The sequence below is a fragment of the Varanus komodoensis genome, unplaced genomic scaffold (genome assembly GCF_004798865.1).
Source record: "Varanus komodoensis strain SLA01 unplaced genomic scaffold, ASM479886v1 scaffold20_1, whole genome shotgun sequence".
NCBI classification, from domain to species: domain Eukaryota; kingdom Metazoa; phylum Chordata; class Lepidosauria; order Squamata; family Varanidae; genus Varanus; species Varanus komodoensis.
In genome coordinates, this window is record NW_025335587.1 from 17,004,388 (window position 1) to 17,019,678 (window position 15,291).

Here is a 15,291-nt window from a genome sequence, read left to right on the forward strand (position 1 = left end):
TGTGTTTCATCGGAGAGAGGTGTGCAGGGCAAGCCCAATAAAAACAGATAATTTATGTATTATATTGAAAATAAGTTTCTCCCATTCCTCAGCCCAAAAAGCTCCCAGAGCAGCTTGTGTGCAATCATGAGGAGAAGACAACCTGCCTGCATGAACAGGTTATATGACACAAGGAAAGAGGAATGTGATGGGATGATGAAAATATTAACAATGAAAATATCCAGCAGGACTGCTGGAATGGCCCTGCTCCCCCTCTCCTCTTCGCCTCTCTCTGCTGCGGAAAATCAGATTCAAAAACGCAATCTGATCGTTGCAAACTTTCAAGAAACATTAAATGTCTGTTTAGAAATAGCAGGCGTTGAAATGCAGTGTGATTCCAATACAAACAAACAGGTTAAGGTCTACTTGTACTGCTTCCTAGCAGAATCCACCGTTGCCCCTTGAGCCTCGCGCCCGATACCCTCAAAGGACCCTGATTTTCCCCCACTTTGCTCTCTCCCAGGCTTAAACAGTTCCCAAGCTCAGAGCGTCCCCGTCATCAACAGCGTGGCCAGCAGCCTGGCGGCGCTACAGCCGGTCCAGTTCTCCCAGCAGCTGCACAGCCCTCACCAGCAGCCGATCATGCAGCAGTCGTCCAACCCCATGGCGCAGCAGCCGTTCATGGCCACGGTGACCCAGCTGCAGAACTCACACAGTAAGGATCTTGTCAGGTATTTGCTACGGGGGAAAGCGGGGCTTAAGAAGCAGGCTTTGTCTCTGCGGGTCTTGCTGGGAGGGGAGGTGGTGGCGGGGTTGTAGCAGAAAAACAGCCAAATGTTGGCACTTCTTATTTATTTTATTTATTTATTTATTAAAACATTTTTATGCCGCCCCATTCGCCGAAGCCTCGGGGCGGCTTACAACGTTAAGTTAAAAAAAATAAGTATCACAATAAATTAGAAAATACGAACATTAAGCTAAAAATGCAAAAATACCAATATAAAATAAGCTGCCCTGGCCAGATAAAATTCAATGATATTAACAATTAAAATGCCGCTTAAATAAAAAAACCTCTTAGTTGAGGTTTCCATGGAACAGTCTTGCTTTAGCGCAAGAGTTTTCTGATATTCGGACTCTTGATTGATCGACCTGCTTCTGATGGAACAGGAAACCACGGTTTCTTACTAAACTTGGTGGCCCTCCAGATGTTCTGACCTACAACTCCTGTTGATCCTAACCCAGCATGAGCAATGGGGAGGGATCCTGGGAGTTCTGGGTTCAAGTTTAAAAAAAAAAAATCTAGGGCACACTCTGATGTACTTCAAGGCAGGTCCATGCAAGCATTCCTTGCAGTTGGGTATGGCAGCAGCTTGTTTCAATCCAAGAAGCTGGCTTCTCTCCTACTTCTTTTGCTTGGATACTGATCTGGATTGGAGCCCCTGACTGCTTTTCAGAGACATACTTACTCCTCCTCCTCTCCCTTTTATCCTCCTAACAACTCTGTGAAGTAGGCTAGGCTGAGAATCAGTTACTAACCTAACATCACCCAGCAAGCTTCATATCTGAATTGAAAACTAGGCTGCAGTGGCCTTCTTTTGGGCTTCCGCAGAAGGTCGTTGAGACCCCATCGGTGAGGGTGTTCAAAGATAGGCTGGACATGCACGTGGTGGGCATGTTGTGAGCAGAGCCAGCTGGAGCCGGGGGTCAGACTAGATGGCCCGGGAGGCCCCTTCTGACTCGCTCTATTTCTATGTTTCTTTTCATTTTACAGCCAAGCATAGATACAAATGGCAGCCTACAGCACTGTGAATGCAATTGAGCCTTTCAGAATGGGGAAATATCTGCACAAAATCTGGGACTGCCAAACAATCAGTGGTTGGGGAAAAGGAGGTGGATTCAGAGAAGGGTTGGGGTCTAGCAAACCCCTGTGAGCTGGATTAGGACTCCAGGTGTTCTGTTTTAAAGAAAGACTGTCCCCTCAAAACTGCTTACAAGATAGCCCAAATTTTAAAGCAAAACTGAATTCTACAACATAGGTATGGTACTCAAGTTAAGCCATGGCTCTCTGATTTATCTAACATTGCATAAATCTTTCTGCTTTTACAATTGTATATAATTGCTTCCTGAAAGTTATGCAGCCCAGATATTATTGTTTCTAATATAACTTCATAACTATGCATGGCACTTTACATATAACCAAATAAGGACAAGTTCCTTACTATTTAAATTTTAAGTAAGGGAAATAAATAGAGGGAGAGGAGTATAATATATATATATAGGAGTATAGAGGTATAGAGTATTGTGTGTGTGTATATGTGTGTATATATATAGAGAGAGATAATATAGAGGAAGAACTATAGGGGAAGCCAAAGAAAATGGTCACTAAAAGCTGCTGGCTAAAATCTATCGAGGGAGACAGGGACAAACGGAGCAAACAGAACTGCGCATGCAGGAGCTGATGCAATGTAGCAGTTACGTCATCCTTGACCGTATCTGACATTGCCTGTGTGCTTTCCAGCATATTTTAATAAAAATGGATGCTTTCTGTTTTAGGGTGAAGCGTCATTTTATATTAATTGTATAAGCTATCACCGAGCCTATTATCTCCCGCTTCTGCCTCTGCTTCTGTTTTGTCGCTTCCTCCTCCTCTTCCCTACTTGAGAATAAGTGTCCTCAGCCTCAGTTTGGATTAGGAGTATCATGCGACAAGAGGAAAGGATTAACTCCTCACCACCCTTCATGCAGAAATTGAAAGACGAAAAAGTCTTCATTGATCCCAGTCCAAACCGGGGCTGCATGTGCTTATTCTCAAGGGTTTTTAAAAAAAGTTTCAACAATACCATAGGCAATTCAAACAAGATGACCATCATTCTAATTACATATCAAGAAGTTCAAGCAAGTTGTTCTTTTTACCCAGAAGGATTCTCTGCCTCTGAACCACAGGGGGAGAGGCTTCCTGCACTGGGGTGGCGTATGGCTCTCTAAAATGAACGCCAGTCTTCCTTTCGTCCTTGCACTACAGAATGGCTGGTCTTGTTTTTCCCCACAGTGTACGTGCACAAGCAGGAGCCCCCTCAGTATTCCCACACGTCCCGGTTTCCTTCGGCCATGGTAGTCACGGATACCAGCAGCATCAGTTCGTTAACCAATATGTCTTCCAGTAAACAGGTAAATATGGCTCGAGTGCTGTTTAAAGACCGGGAGGCCTTTTGGCAGTGGGGGGAGGCGGCACTGGACTTGGCAGAAACCTTGGGGGAGGCTGCAAAAGTGGGTGGGGCCAGGACACGGCCTCCCCAGCTCAGGTTAGGACTGCTGCAGGGGGTGGGTTGAAGATAAAGCCACTCCCAGCAATTCGGATCCAATCGGGAAACAGTGGTCTTAATTGGGATCATGGGGAGATGGGGAATCTTGCACAGAATTGCTGGGGTGCAGGGAGGGAAGCTGATCAGCTACGTCTTGGGGAATGGCAGGTGGGACCTCCGGGGTCCTGTACGCTGCACAGAGAGTGTCTGAGGGCCACACAAAGCCCATGGACTATGGGCTGACCACACGTGCACCAAAGGAAGCCATGGATTTGGACACAACTGGAGTTCTGCCAGCTCACACACAGAGATGCTTCTCAGCTTGTGGAGTCCTACTGGTGTCCCTCTAGGGTTGCCTGAAATGTAGGCGGTGGTGGAGTCTGGGAGCTAAGGGGTAGTGCCTGAAAAGATGAGGTATCGCTTGGCAGTGCCAGTGGGTGATGCTTTGTGGGTCAGGGCAGAACCTCAAGGGCAGAAGTTGGTGGAGATGGAGCAGAGCCAGTGGGGCAATCCTCATGCTAAGCCTTCCACTGAGGGGGAGAAGGACTGATATACTGAGCTAAAGACTGCCCAGGAACAGTAGATCTTGGGGTGGATGGGTACAGGGGGCGGGGGCGGAGGCATGCAGGGGAGCAAGTTATCTCAAACATATTGCTATATATTTTCCTGCAGTTGGGGAGGAGAAAGCCGAACAAATTAGGTGAGGTCAACCTGTGAATTAAAATCTCTCCACTTTACAGAAGTTGAGAGTTAGATTGCTGCAGAAAATAAAAAGATGGTCCATTTTTTTGTTCTGAACCTGTCGTGCTGCTTTCTGCGATGAAACATTACTTCATAGCAGACCAAAGGGCCTCTTTCCTTCCTCTCTGTGTGTCTGTGTGTGTGCGCACACCCTCCTGTTTCAGAAGCAGTTTTGCAGAGTGTGGGAAATATGTACCCTTTATCGATTAGTAGATAGGTAAGAGAGAGAGAGCCTTGAACTTCTCAGCAGATAAGCCATTGCACTTTAAAACACACAAACACACACACCTCTCTTGGTGTGCCAAAAAATTAATAAGAGGCTGGGTTCAAGAATGCTTGCAACGAGATTCCCAAACAAGCCCAACATTTCCTGGAATATGCCCTTAGGTTTGCAGAGCCAATGCGGAACTTCCAGCTGAGATTGAATGAGTGTTGGATTTATCAGATTCCTGCCACCTGATCCCGATCCTGCTGAGTGCTGCTAGTTATAATAGACTAACTGGCTGGGGGATTCTGGGAATTATACTCCCGTAGTACCTCCAGAAAGCACCAGGTTGTATTAGGCTGAAGTAACATCAGCAAGTGATAGCAAGCTAAGTGATAGTATCCACTAACATCCATTGTGATATGTCTGAAACCCCCTTGGGACAATTCGCTCTTTATCAAAGCTCTGATTTCTGTCTTCCCTTGGGCTTCACCAAATTATTTTCACTTGAGACAAAAATGAATGATTGCCAGACTTCACCGGTTGTCCAGTGACAACCTCCTACAGATGCCTAAAGTCAGATATATTCCAAAACACATTTTGTGACAATGCATTTGGGTCCTCTTTGAAAGGGGCTGTCTGAGGCAGAACCTCTGAATCCACTCAGTATTTCACAGGAGGTGATGTTTTGGTGGCAACTTTATGATTGTCGCTCTTCATCAATTTAACAGCCATGGGAGATGCAGCCTTTTTAAAGTAGCCTCTGGATGGAGATGAGCCTAGAAGTCATTTGGGAACCTGTTTGGCTGGAATTATGGGGACAGCGTGTATCCTTGGCTTCCCCCTCTTTGTGACTAGGACTCTGTGGCTAAGTTTGGGATGACATCAAAGGGTGAGGCTTGTGCATGTAACATCGCCTTCCTTGCCTTTACCCCACTATAAAGCACTGCCTCTTCTCCTGCCCCGGGACTTGCATCAGGACACAAGATATTTCGCCCTGCATTTTTCCTCTTCTCAGTAGAAAAAGCCATTCTTGTGTCCGTTGTACAGATGAGGAACTGAGGCAGAGGAAGTACTTTATTTGAGGTGACTTAAGGGCTGGGTTTGGGCCCCAAGCTGAATATTTGCTACGCACACACTTATTTTGAACTTAATTTGCCATTTGGTGGCCCGTGCACTTGATCTGGAGAGTTTCTTTTGGAATGTTTTGTATTCTGCTTGGTTTTTCATGCCACGTGTCACTGAGTTATCTCGGAATGTGGTCTCCACAGAGTATTAAACTTGAGCGAGTGGGCCGTTGAGAGAAACATTGTTCTTGCTATGTTTGAAGGCAAAAGTGTTGTTTCCGAGGCCTGTCACTCCTGTTGGGTTCCCACCCTTTGTAATGAGCTGGGGAAACCGCTTGCTTCCCAATCTCCATCAGTCAAGCAACCAGGCGCGTCCGTGTTCCTGGGGAAGACCATTTCCTTCAAGAGGCTCTATCGATTCATCTCCTACCTGCTCAACCCTAACTTTGCCCTTGATTGATTATTGCATCTTGCCCTCCGGTTGACTTTGAGACTTGCTTGTTGAAACAAGCCCGCCTAGATCCGGAAGCACTCCCTTAATCAAAATGCAGCAAGATGCTGCTTGCTCAGCCTCCCCGGGAAGTGTAGCGAGGGCTCGAGTGGCAGTGAAGAAAACTCAGCCTACCTTGAAAGAAAGCTGTTTGGGATAACCACCAGCAGTCAGCTATTTTCCATATATTCCTAGGAACGAGTTCAAGTAATACAGCTGCTCTGGTGCGGAAAACGAGTGTTTGGACCTGATTTCAAGCGGGCTAGAATAGCTCTTAGGTGGATACAGCAACGCCTTCAAACAAATTTACACTGCTGAGTTGGAACTGTTCTGCTCACCCTGTCTGGGGGTCACCGCCTGCAGCAGTACACCCTATAGCGCTTCAAGAGAAAGATTGGTCCACCCCAGTTACCGGAGGAGGCCTGCCCCAAGCCAAGGGGAGGAAGAAGCCATGCAACAGTTTCTCAGCCTACTAATCCCCTCTAGATGCAGATGTTATGTGCTGGTTAGAAGAGTCTCCCTCTAGTGACTGAAGATATTATTACAGACTTCAACAGATTGGACACATTGAATTGTGCTTTAAGAACAAAATAAAGCACACATGAACTCCCCAGTGAGTTCACTCCCCAGCTCTCCAGGGCCTCCTTATTAGATATACTAATTTTCAGGTGTCTGGGTCTTGTGATCTTGGTGCCGGGACAAGGGGACGGACACACACACACACACACACACACGGTGTCTTTTTGTTTTATAGATAAAACTTCTTCATGCTCATGTCACGAACTTTATCCCCACTACCCATCCCAGCAATATGACCTTGGTTCCTAGGTAACACAAACGGAAGTGCACACCAGGGACCTTTGCCATTTTCTCCTCCCCAGCCCAGCTCCTCAATCCACCCCTTTTCAAAAAAACTTCTCTGAGTGAGTGTGTCTGTGTGGGCGTATGTGAGAGAGAGACGCGCTCCTTCTTTGCACTGAAAGATGAACCATGGGTGGCTATTGGGAATTGGGCAGGGATACCATAACTATCACAGCAAAAATCAGATACTTGAAATGTGTTTATGCTTTTCAAATATGTCTGCGTCGTGGTGTCTTTATGGACCAGTGGAGTGTGAAGCGGCCAGCAGCCTTCCCAGTTGCTTCTTCTTAAGACAAGTCATACATTGGTTGCTACGAGATCCCAGTTCCTTATTTGAAAATTCAAAACACAGCTGCCCAAGCAGCCTCGGTACAAACCAGTGTAAGCTTTCAACTAAGGCCATGTGCGCTTCTGTTTATTAGGACTGCTCATGAAGGGCAATGTTTCAGACTTTCATATAAAGATTTGGAAACTAGTAACTCATCTCAGCCTCATCAGCTGAAGCCATTTGGAAAATGCCATGGAAGTTTCTGCGTGAATTCCCGTTTCCCAGAACGTCAGAAAATACTGCTGCTTTTGCCCCCCTGACAGTGCTCCTTTTCTCCAGGATACTTGCTGTATGACCTCTAACCTCTGCATCTCTCTTTTTCTAGTGTCCACTACAAGCTTGGTGATGTTCATGTCCTTTGCATCTAGCAACCGGAAATGGTTTCTTTTCACATCATCCTGCCAGTGACCTGTCTCGTGTGAGCTCAATCCCCAAAGATGGGACTTTCCCCATAGCATTTTCCAGGATTTACTGTCTTGCCAGCGATGGAACCTTGGGATCTGGGGAGTAGCCCTAGAGACACCTGGACCACTCGTCCAGCATCATCCCAAAGACAGCCGGTTCAGCCTGGAGAGAGGGCCGGAATTTTCAGAGTGACACCTTTGGATGGCCTGCCCTAATAGAAGCAAAAATGGCTTCCCTGTGGGCCCAATCCCCAAAGATGGGACTTTTCCCACAGTATTTTCCAAGACTTATTGTCTTGAGGATTTTGAAAGTATTTTCCTTCCCAAGGGCATTTCTTTCTTGCAAGAGACACAAGAACAAAAATAGATACTGAACTGAGAAGGAGCTTGGAGAGAGTGCGAAGCTGAAGATCAATCATATTTATAACGTTACATTCCTCTGCCAGAGTGGACTGGAAGGAGAGATGGGGCTGTTACTTCAGGTTGCAAAGGAAGAGCCGCCTGTGCTGTCGAACTGAGCCAATGGAACTGTACATAAGAGGAACTCCGTTTTTTGGCTTCCCTCTTTCCCATCCCCGTGTCCTCTTGACAGAGATTTATATTAAAGAAAGATAATGTCCAATGGATGTATACGAAATTAAGTGCAATGTTCTACACATGTACATAAGCATCACAAGAACTATTATTTCTCTCTCTCTCTCTCTGTTTGTTTGTTTTGTAAGGACAAGAGCTAGTTTGCAATGTTCCTCGGTGGTGGTTTTTGATGAACACAGGAGGAAAAAAATCCTGGCCAAGGATGCTAATTTGCCAGCATTCTATATGAAGTGCTTTATCCAAAGGGGACGGAAGGCATGCGTGCCTTTCCACAGTGATGGGTTGAGCTGGCCCCAGGAGCAGGCATGTTTGTGTGTCCACAGCACTCCACGGAATAACTGCCGAATCTTGCCCCTTCTTTGCCTCTCACTGTGGTGCAGACTGGAGTGCGGAGGAGGAGATGCTGACTGGCTCCCTGCAGGCAAGGGGAGAGCCCTGAGGGGCAGGAGCCAGTGACCCCCCCCCCCGCATCTCCCCTAGCTTTAGCTGGATCACGCCACCCCAGCAGTAGGCTTCTGCATGCAGTCACAAGAGCTCTCCCCAAAGCCTTCCCCCTCCCCGTAATCTGACTGCTTGGGCAAGGTGGCTTGCCTAAATTTTGAGCTTTTTTGCCACTGTAGGCCAAGCACTTGCTCTGTCTCTTCAGTTCTGTGACGGGGTCTCTCAGTCCCTGCCCTGAGCAGCAGCCAGGACGCTGAGACAGAGGAGCAGCTGCTTAGCTCCAGATGACCAGTGCAGCCTAGGCCAATATCCAAGCCAGTCCTGGCATCCAGAGACTACCGAAACGTTTCTTAAGGAACGGAACATCATCATGTAAGGCACGTCTCCATCCTCAGCGTCTCCTTGCACTGTGGCTGCTAACCATGAACCATCAAGGAAGAATCCTGGGTTGCTCGTGGTTGACAATGCATACTTTAAACCATAGTTCAGAGTTTGCATGTGTAACAGAACCCATGATTCGATGGCAGCCCATGATCCAACAATCCATACTCAACCTAAACTTGGGCTTGTTATGTGCAAACCAGGTCAGTAACTGGTCCAGCTCACCCAGAAAACTTCAGAGCTCAGGAAGGCAAATGAGAACCTGACTCAGGCACTCTAACCACTGCACCACACTGCCTTGTTTGGGTGGATAGCATGCATTTCCTGTAATGCACCATTTGAGCCTCAGTGCCCTCACCAAAGTACGGTGTTCAGAATTCTTGGGTGGAGGTCACTTAATGGGGGACTCTGGCTGTTAAATTATATAAACCAGTCTAAATCGGTAGCATAGATATGTAGTTACCAGCTGACCAGAAGCAAGTTGTCTGGCCTGCTCTTCTTTTGTCTGGTGCTCAGTTTATAACAATTAGGCAGTGCAGCCTTTTCTTCAAGGTGGGAAAGATGATCCCTTGTTCTTATCCGCAGATAAAGCTAGTGTCAGAGGAGAGTAGCACAGCGTGGTTTGAAAACAAAAACATTGGCAGCCCAGTGAAATAAGTGAGTACAGAATTCAGATCTCTCTCTGTCCTTGAGCACCTCAGCCCATCCTCTGCTTCACCAAGGAGCTCCTGGTCCCGACACGGTCCCAGCAGTCACTCTTAACGATGCAAGGTGGCCCTGAGGGGTGTTTAATGAAATCTCCTGTCACTTGAACACAAATGCGAGTCATGTGATGCACCTCTCTGCATTCATAGAGCATGGGATCCCTGGGGAAATCTGTGGGTGCTTTAGAAGAGGTTGGCAAAAGGTTTCTCACTCCCCCAGTCCATTAACAAAAGGAAACAACAAAACGACCCTTCCCTGCTAAATAAGACTTTGATCTGAAGACAGCCTGGGCGGGTGATCGTGTGTGGAAGGACTGTCTGTGTGTTTTGTTGAGTTCTGGTGGTGAAAGCAAGTTCGGGATATGCTCAGAAGCCACCTGTTCTTGAACTCTTAAGGGTACGGATTTTGCACTTGGCTCTGTGTGGGATTCCAGTGTGTGTCTGTAGATCCCGCGACCCTGAAATCTGCCCATTTTTACTATAGAGCTTCCTAATTAGTTGCAAGTTTCAGCTGATAACAGGAGTTTACGATGTGCAATCTTCCTCGCATTTTGTTCTTAGCTATATGCCCATCCCCCATTACTGCTTCTCTGATATCAGCCGACGTCCTCCCACTTCCAGCCTAATTTGTACCAGCAACCCATTAGGGGTACAAAACGTGAGGGCCTCCTGTGGCTTTGGGCCCTCCTGGGTTCCTTCTCTTTTCCCCAGTCACCACCCATTCACTCATTTCTTAGCTTTTTGCAGACCCTCCTCTCTGGGCTTGAAAAAGTCCAGATGTCGCTCCCAAGGCTTATTGGGAGTGAACACTAAAATACATTGGGATTTTTGGCCCTGGCCATTGTGTTTTTGGACCTACCCAACACTGGGTCACATTCCCCTCAGCCCGAGCTTCTCCAGAATAGAATTTGACCCTTGGACCTGATAAACTGCCCAGGTTTAAAAGGTACCAAATATTGAGAGAACTATTCATTGAACGTCCTGCCCAGCTGCTCCTCTGCTCCTTTTGATCACCATTTTTTTTTGCAGCCTTTTTGACACACAGCAGATACAGAGAAAGGATAGCTAAACATGGCAGGGGAGGAATAAGGCACCTCTGGGAAAGCACCAGGAGAGGCTGGTGACTCCCATGTCAGTGGGGGCTTCTTCTCCATAGTTGCTTTTATTTTGAGCCCTACAGACTATGCATTGTGGTTTACCCATTCTGAGGGTGGAGTTAAGCAGTCTAAGATGCTGGGAGAAAGGAAGCCTATCTATCTCTCTATCTCTCTATCTCTCTATCTCTATCTCTATCTCTATCTCTATCTCTATCTCTATCTCTATCTCTCTATCTATCTGGGGGCTCCCGTAGGATTAGATTAGGACTCCATAGGACTGAATTTGGCCCTTTTGTTAACCCGAGTGGGATGAGAAATCTGTATTGATCTACTTTTTGATCTAGGGCAGGGCCAATACTTAACCAAATTCTAACTCCCTTGCAAATCTAATCCCATGCCTTCCTTTCTCCAAAATAAGCCCCACTGATTTCTGTGGAAGTAGCATCTAGGATTTAAGTGTGACCCAGAAGTATCCTAAATATGTGGTACCCATAATGAACTTTACATGCCTCTGTTTCCCACACTCAAGACAGACTGGATGTAATAAGGAACTGGACAAAGAAGAAAAAAAAACACATATTGGTCCCAAAAGAATCTGAAGTGCTGAAAGGGAGACTGAGATTGGCAGTGCTGCCTGTGAAAAGGGCTTAGACGTCTTAGGAGACAATTCCACACCAGTCAGGCTGAATTTGGAGTGCTTGGGCCCCATTCTGGGTACTCCTTTTTAAGAAGAACCTTGACATGTTGGAGCAAACCTGGAGAAAGGCAACCGAGATGGCCAGGGGTCTGGAGACCAAGTTACATGAGGAATAGCTGAAAGAGCCCAGGACTGTCAGCCCTGGAGGAACGAAGCAAGGGGAGATGTTGGGTTGGTCCTCAGTATCAAAGCGTGTCAGCCAGAAGATGGAGCAGACTTGCTCTCTGTGTCTCCCAAGCGCAGGGCTAGAACTAACACTGGCAATTGCTGGGGATCAGAATTTGGCCTAACATTCAAAGAAAACTGAGCAGTGAAAGCTGCGTAGCAGTAGAACAGGTTGCCTCCAAAGGTGGTGGGTTCTCCTTTTCGTGGGGGGCAGGGGGATGCATTTAGGCCAAGACAGGATGGCCTGATACCCAGGATGTCGTACTGGCACTGCATCTTGTAGGGCACAGCCTGCCTTGAGCATGGGGCTAGAGCGGATGCTCTCAAAAGCCACTGCAGTGCCATGATTCTAAATGCATTTATGGCCATAATACACTCACATTATTTCAGGGCCAACTCCAGAGCTCATGTCCTTTTGCTGGGCCTCCTGACAGTCTGGGCCTCCTGAGGGTTTGTGGGGCTTCCATAGCAGGGCTTATGATGGTCATGGTGGCTCTCAAATTGAAGCTGAGTCCACTTGTGAGGTCTCATGTAGAAAAACACAGGATCAGGGAAGAAGGGTGCGGCTAAATGAGCTCTGCAAAAATGGGGAAAGCACCACCGTTAAAAGAGGGTGCAGCTTGGAATCGACCATCTGTTCTAATTTACATGTATAGATGCAAATTTAGAAATAATTATAATTTGAATAGAAATACCATGCCCGTCATTGTAGTAGTGATGATTATGGCCTGATGACCCGTGTTTCTGCTCGGTCAGCTGGCCGTGAACTGGGAAGCCATTAAATTGGGGATGCCTCCCAATAGAGCAGGGGTCTCAAACTCAACTTCCCTGGGGGCCGCTGGAAGTAGAGTCTGGGTGAGGCTGGGCCGCATCAAGTATTCCACCACCACAGTGGTGGTGGGCCGCTCATCCCATGGCCGGCCCGGGCGCTGCTGGCGCTTTGAAGGCTGCAGGGCCCCTCCCCCATGCCCCGTCCGTCCCGGCCATTGGCCCGTGGGCCGCGAGTTTGAGACCCCTGCAATAGAGGATGACCCTGTAAAGGAAGGCATGAGGTCACCCTAGGGTCGTGATGGTTTTCTTAATGACAGCAGTGTCCTCAGTGGGTCCTGCTGGGGTTGTGGGATACCAGGTTGCAGCCCGAGGCCGGCACACAGGCCAAGTTATTTCCAGACCACCATTCCCATTATTCCAATTGCTAGCCATTTCTGGCTTCTGAGGATAGCCCAAGTTGAACACTACACCGAATGGCTCCTGTTAATGCAGGTTCCATGAAAAAGGCCATTTCATGATCAGCAGAGCTTTTACAAGGCATCATGATTCTATTATGGTTTTTGTTTTGTTTTTGTTTTTTTTTTCCACGTTTTACAAGGGCATTTCCTCTGAACAACAATTTCTCCCGCCAAAGCAGGATAGTCTTGCTGATGCTTGCAACAGTGTCGCTTGGGAGAGCCAGCCAAACAAAAACCCGTCGTTAACATTTAGAAGGATTACCCAACCTTCTACTCTAACGATAAATGATTGTGTAAAATTAAATTACATTAAAAGTAAACTGACCAAGCTAGGCCCGTACTTCAGAGAGGGAGCCGCTGCAGGGAGCTGGCTCCTTTCCTCCCCATCATCAAAGAATATTCAGCTCCAACTGACAGTTCCCCGGGACTAGAGTCTGGCTTCATCCATCAGCCAACGAATCAAGGACCACTTGGAGGCTGCCTGCCAGGAGCTATACTAGGGGGCAAAACAATCCAGGGCTCAGGCCCATAGGGAAGCGCACCATTTCCCCCCTGCAGATTTACAAATGCTCCGCAGTCTTTGCAAGTATGTTTTTTAAGGATCCTGCCTCCTAAAGGCACCCTATTTGTAAAAAGGGTTGTATGAACAGGGGAGAAGACGGCATTTAATTTCGGGGCGGGGGGAGGAATCTCAGGCAGAATTTGGAGCAGGGCTGGAGGTGAAGCCCAGGTGGGCAAAGAGCCAGCTCATCTGGGGGACCAGGGGCAGGGAGGTTCACAAGGCAACTGCCCATGGACAGCAAGGTGGTGTAGAAAAGGGCTGCCCAGAGATGCAGGGCTGCAAATGAAAGTTTCCGGGCTCCAGCCCTAGTGAGCCTCCTCTATTGCCCCCGACTTCCCAAAATAAACATCAGGCAAAGTGGAAACATCCTGGCCCCACTTTGGGAGAGAATTTGCAGTTTGCTCCCAGGAAGAACATCTACGAACATTTTGAAATGAACGGGTCTCTTAAGTGCCGCCACTTTTTGGTTTGCCTGCTCTTTCCCAATAGCTTTTTCTTGTGCTTCATCTTTTAAATTCTAAGCCCAAGGGCAGAGAGTGTCTTCATATTAGTTGGTGCAAGCTGCTCCGAGAGCCTTCTTTGAAGGATGGGGCAAAGACACAGCAAATATTATTATTATAGCTAACATCTCTGGCTCCTTGGAGGGAAAGACGATGGAAAGGTTGTGGACATGCAAGCCTGGCTTTCGAGGGGGCGGTGGCCGTCTTGCTTTGGTGGGTCCCTTTCCAATGCCTGCAGCTGCTTGAGTCAGCGTTTGTCCTTGCCCACAAGCCAGTGGACTTCCCCAGCAGTGACAGCCCGTGTTGCTTCGTTAACCTTTGCATGCCTCTCCAGGAGCCCGTTTTGAGCAGGGTCAAAATGCTCTGCGTAACTCAGCAAATAAATAATGGAACACAACTGAGCCGCTGCTCTGGCAGGACTAAATAACTGGCTAACTAACTAAGAATTTATTGGGCTGGTGTTCTTCTTTGTCCCTGATTGTCACAGCCTTCCCCAGTGGGGTCCCCTTCAGAGGTGTTGGGATGCGATTCCCTTCCTTCCCAAGTTGGGAAAGGCCTGAACAGGAAGTGTCCGCAGTTGTGTTTTGAAACGGCAGCGTGACGTCCTCCCATCCGTCAGGTGTGGTTAGAAAGATGCTTATCAGGGAGGGAGCAGGTGGGTGGCTCTCCGGCGAGGCCGGGGCTAGGTGGATGGCTGCGGCAGGCATCACAAAGCGGGTGGGACGAGGAGATGACCTCTCGTTCACCCCCCCAGAAGAAAGTGAGGCCCGGCCCACACCTGCTCAGACAAGCAAATCCTCTTTGCCAACAGTCCGTGTGTTTGCTCTGCACAAGCACCGGTGAGATGCCGCTGGGTCATGGCGAGGTTAGGACTCCCGTGGCACCACAGGCATTAGGGCTTTTGATTGCCCCTTTCTGCTTTTGGGCTGGGGAGGTGCTGTATCCTGCTGGCAATTCACAAGTCCAGGTCACGACCCTCTAGCACCTTGATTTCTAGGCTCCAGTCTCCATGTGCAGGTACGCACGGAACTGAAAGAAGAGCATGGATAGAAATACCAAATTCAGAAGCTGTCCTGTAACAGTCCTGTGGCCCAAGCTATGTGCAGTGCATAACCCTGGTGGTGAGCCTTCCTTTTATGCTAGTGTAAGTGTGCAACCTTCCCATACGGATTGGGGCCATCATGCACAGTTATGGGGGGAGTGGAGGGGATATATATCTTTCCAGCCGGCCAATTTTTTTTCCTGAATTTGCCTTCTCATGTAGGAGCTAAAGAAAGAAAAATATCTTGGTCAGAACCAAGGAAGTATTCCTCCTCTTTTAGCCTTTGTGGGAAGGGCCAAGAGACGCTCCTCCAGAGGCCCCAGTCCAGAGCGTAAGTCCAGCATGCTTGCACTAAAGTAGAGCATAATGTGAGAAACGCAAATGCATTGCACATTTAACATTGTGTGCGGTTTATCCCTGAGAAGCAGGAAGTCAATTAAAAAATGCTCAGCAGAACGTCAAAGTCTGGGGAGGCAGGAAAAAATAGATATATTTATGAAAA

At 47.8% G+C, this 15,291-nt stretch overlaps 1 protein-coding gene across 3 annotated transcripts in view; it reads left to right on the forward strand.

Moving 5' to 3' along the window:
* The window catches only part of HNF1B (HNF1 homeobox B), a 58,078-nt gene extending 50,006 nt beyond the window's left edge, over window positions 1-8,072 (forward strand). For 2 of the 3 annotated variants that reach the window (XM_044430193.1, XM_044430195.1), the window contains exons 7-9: window positions 503-694; window positions 3,029-3,147; window positions 7,299-8,072. In XM_044430193.1, the coding sequence (XP_044286128.1) occupies window positions 503-694; window positions 3,029-3,147; window positions 7,299-7,319 (332 nt within the window). In that variant the 3' untranslated portion in view covers window positions 7,320-8,072. Of the gene's footprint in view, window positions 1-502; window positions 711-3,028; window positions 3,148-7,298 lie in introns of all 3 variants that reach the window. The other variant, XM_044430194.1, reaches the window with a different exon arrangement.
* The last annotated feature ends 7,219 nt before the right edge of the window (window positions 8,073-15,291 follow it).